A 3796-nucleotide genomic window follows, 5' to 3' on the forward strand; every position below is an offset into this window, starting at 1 on the left:
GTGAATTGCCGTTAAATAATTACCTTTCCGTAATTACCCCTTCATAATTGTAAAGTAATGTGTTAAGTAAATTGTGTAAATTAAAATATACCAGCTAGCACCACTATAGCTCTGTATTTTGTTGTGTCTTTTCGAGTTGCGTTTTTTTAGAGGGTGTCAGGTTTTATGGGAGAATGGGTAGGATGATGAGGTTACTCTATCCCTCCCGGGTTTCATCAGTTCATCGTCTTGTTACAGCATGCTCGGCATGACCAGAGTGCAGTGGCAGTGGTGGTAGTGTAGGTGGTGCTGCCATCTTGGTTTTGGACTTGCTTTGACACCTGTGTCTTTTTTTTTTAGTGTAGATGGGTTTAAATAGATGGATATAACGAAACGGTTTCCAAACTTTTCCAAGAAGAAGTGCAGTTGTTTTACGACTGAACTTGAACTCTTTGGATGCCTTTGCTTTTGCTGCGCCCAGTAATTTGAATATGCCAGATTTAGCCCTGGCACGAGCAGGAGCACCCAGCGAGCCTCCGTTTCTCTCTCCCTGCCTTTGCCTCGCCTTTGGCCCAGCCACCTAGCTCGTGTATGATTCATTTCAGTGAAGTAAATGACTTGGACAACCCTGAGGTCGTCCTGTGAATCCAAAACTTTACAGCTAACGACCTCAGAGACAGACACGCTATCAAGTTAGCTAAGAACCGGGCAACTAGCTCAGTTATTAGCATATGCGTATGAGGTGTTGAGAGGGTCTACTATAGTTCTGCGTTTCGTAGCTTCTCTGCTATCTACCATCCATTACATTCACTGTTGCCAGATGTGTCTGATATTGGGTAACCGCCCAATCTGGCAACACTGATTACATTCTCCCTTTGGCCCAGCTCGCTCATGACTCATCCCAGAGGAGTAAATGATTTGGACAAGGCGAAGGGGAGGGATGTAACTTTCTTTAAGTGTGTGCTTTTAAAAAGTACGGCGGGGATGAGAGGAGACAAATCACTACGGTAACCAAAGCCCCACCCTGCTCATAAAAGAGAAGAAGTAAGCATATTTTTTTTCCCCCACCCGATCTCACACTTCTTGCAGATGTGTGTGCTTACGCACGCACGCACGCACGCACGCACACGCACACACACACACACACACACGCACACGCACACGCACACGCACACGCACACGCACACACACACGCACACGCACACGCACACGCACACACACACACACACACACACACACACAGTGTTGTACTAACTCTGCTGATGTAGGTATTAAGAAGGAGATAGAGGGATAAAGGAGATAACTTTACTTCATCTCCCTGCTGAGACCGTAAATTACCCAGTCCCCACTCTTTTTCTTGTCATCATCATCCCTCTCTCTTTTTTTTGCTTTCGTTTCACATCTTTTTCCCCCCCTCTTTCCTCACCCACCCACAGAAGGTGAGGGGAGGCATTTCCTGTTGTGATGTGTGCGTCTGCAAAATGGGTCCCCCAGGGAAACGTAAGTGAGGGCTTTCTGGTGCCATCGAGTGGAAAATTGAGAAGCTTGAAAACTGATGAAGTAATCAAACTGTAATAACGCAAAAAAAAGAAAAGAGAGAAATAGCCCATATAGCTTGGGGAGGCTGTGGTTGTGTGTGTGTGTGTGTGTGTGTGTGTGTGTGTGTGTGTGTGTGTGTGTGTGTGTGTGTGTGTGTGTGTGTGTGTGTGTGTGTGTGTGTGTGTGTGTGTGTGTGTGTGTATGTTTCTATATGGCTGTCTGTGTGTGTCACAAATACAGTGGGCATAGTTTGGAAGACACTGTTTGTCTAAGAATGACAACTCAAACTTAGAAAATATAGTGTGTGTGTGTGTGTGTGTGTGTGTGTGTGTGTGTGTGTGTGTGTGTGTGTGTGTGTGTGTGTGTGTGTGTGTGTGTGTGTGTGTGTGTGTGTGTGTGTGTGTGTGTGTGTGTGTGTGTGTGTGTACATATTGCTTTTTATGAGCAGCGGTTTCTGAGGAAAAAAAAAAAGTAAAAGCAAACAAACACAATAATCACTCCCAACAAAAAATAGCCTAAGTTAAATTCCTGTCCTTTCTCGTGGGAGGGAAGATAATTGCTGGGACTGATATCACTCCCATGTCACGCCTTCAGCAGTCTTCTGTGTTATTGCTCGTCAATAAAAAAAAGTATATTGGAGGTGGGGGGGCTTTTTGTTGTGGGGGGGCTGGACTGGACTGGGCCAGCAGTGTAGTGAGGCAGAGGGCTGAAATCATTGGACTTCGGTCAGGCTTGACTCCTCTGTGTCGTCTTAAATGTAAGTTTGGCCCCCACAGGACCCCCGCCCCCCCATCCCCCCCATCCCTTTGCCCCAAAATTGAATCATGGGCAACGTAGTTTGTTCTCAGAAGTCAGAGGCATGGAGTTCATGCTGATTGCTTCCATGTGTACATATGTATTTGTGTGTGTGTGTGTGTGTGTGTGTGTGTGTGTGTGTGTGTGTGTGTGTGTGTGTGTGTATGTGTGTGTGTGTGTATATTTTATGTGTGTGTGTATTTTGTGTGTGTGTGTGTGTGTGTTTCTGTGTGCCCTGTGCTCTTGCCCCCATCTGACTACCCATTTTGTCCACACAATAGGTTTCCCCTGTGTGTCAATCAATGTCTGTCTCGAATGTCTCTATTGTCCTATTGGCCTGCGCTAGGATGCGGCCGCAGCCAGTTTGGCAGGAGGGGGCGGGGCAGGGGGAGGGGGCGGGTCCTTGGTGTCTTTTTTGCTGGGCGAGTCGGACGTCTTGGCTGTCTTCCGCGGCGGGCTCTGCTCCCCGATCTCGTGCAGCGACGGCTCTCTGTACATGGCCACTGGAAAGGGGAGAGAGAGAAAAAAGGGGAAAGTTAGTACATCTGACGGTACATACACACCAAGATATTCACGTTCGCTGAACGTGTCCGGGAGCATTGCGAGTCCGAGAGGTTCGCGGGCTGTCTTTCACACTGCACAGTCAACGTCCATGTTCTATCCGCGGGCAGCAGCCATTCATTTTCAATGGAAGCCACTCATTGAACGCGGACGTCTGCGCAGGAAAATAGACTTGAGTTCTATTTTCAAGGAGCATCACGGACATGTCTGGCCGGACATGCGCCGCGCTTACCGCGCTCACCATGCTCCTGTGTGCAAGGCATGATCTGTTTTCATATATTCTAATCGTTTCGGACTGATAAGGGACACGTGAAGTGGACATTAAGTGGACATCAGCGCTTGTGCTGTCAATGCACCATGAGATAGAGAGAGAGAAAGAGAGAGAGAGAGAGAGAGAGTGTGTGTGTGTGTGAGAGAGAGACATTTTCATTTAACATTTATTTGGGCAGGATTGTCCTAGTGAGACTGAGCATCTCCTCTGCCAGGGAAAAAGAAAGAAAGAAAGAAAGAAAGAAAGAAAGAAAGAAAGAAAGAAAGAAAGAAAGAAAGAAAGAAAGAAAGAAAGAAAGAAGGGGTATATAGCCATTGGTCAAATCCTATTTCTAATTTCTACCCCTACCCCTTCTCCTTGCCCCTTCCTCCCATCAAATTGGAGCTGTAAGGCATAGGGCTTGAAATGCAACCCCTACGAATTGAGACACCCCTTCAACAATCACGGAATGACACCCATAGCATTCAAAAACCAGCCTCTCTTCAGTTAAACTATCAATATTGCTTGTAATTACTCACACAACAATAAAAAAAAAAACGAAAACGGTGTTGTGCGACCCTCACAAAACCTTCATGACTTGTTACCACTTTAAAAATGTAAATTAAGGCGAAAACACTTAAATTCGTGTGCTGTTGTGGATACCGCGGCTTG

The 3796-nt window shown here is 46.4% G+C and overlaps 1 protein-coding gene across 1 annotated transcript in view; it reads right to left on the reverse strand.

Moving 5' to 3' along the window:
* Positions 1 to 1947: 1947 nt before the first annotated feature.
* The window catches only part of fgf11a (fibroblast growth factor 11a), a 194042-nt gene continuing 192193 nt past the window's right edge, over positions 1948 to 3796 (reverse strand). Inside the window, exon 5 of the mRNA XM_063186331.1 lies at positions 1948 to 2816. Coding sequence (XP_063042401.1) covers positions 2656 to 2816 — 161 coding nt within the window. The 3' untranslated portion in view covers positions 1948 to 2655. The remainder of the gene's footprint in view (positions 2817 to 3796) is intronic.

The sequence above is a fragment of the Engraulis encrasicolus genome, chromosome 21 (genome assembly GCF_034702125.1).
Source record: "Engraulis encrasicolus isolate BLACKSEA-1 chromosome 21, IST_EnEncr_1.0, whole genome shotgun sequence".
Lineage (NCBI taxonomy): Eukaryota > Metazoa > Chordata > Actinopteri > Clupeiformes > Engraulidae > Engraulis > Engraulis encrasicolus.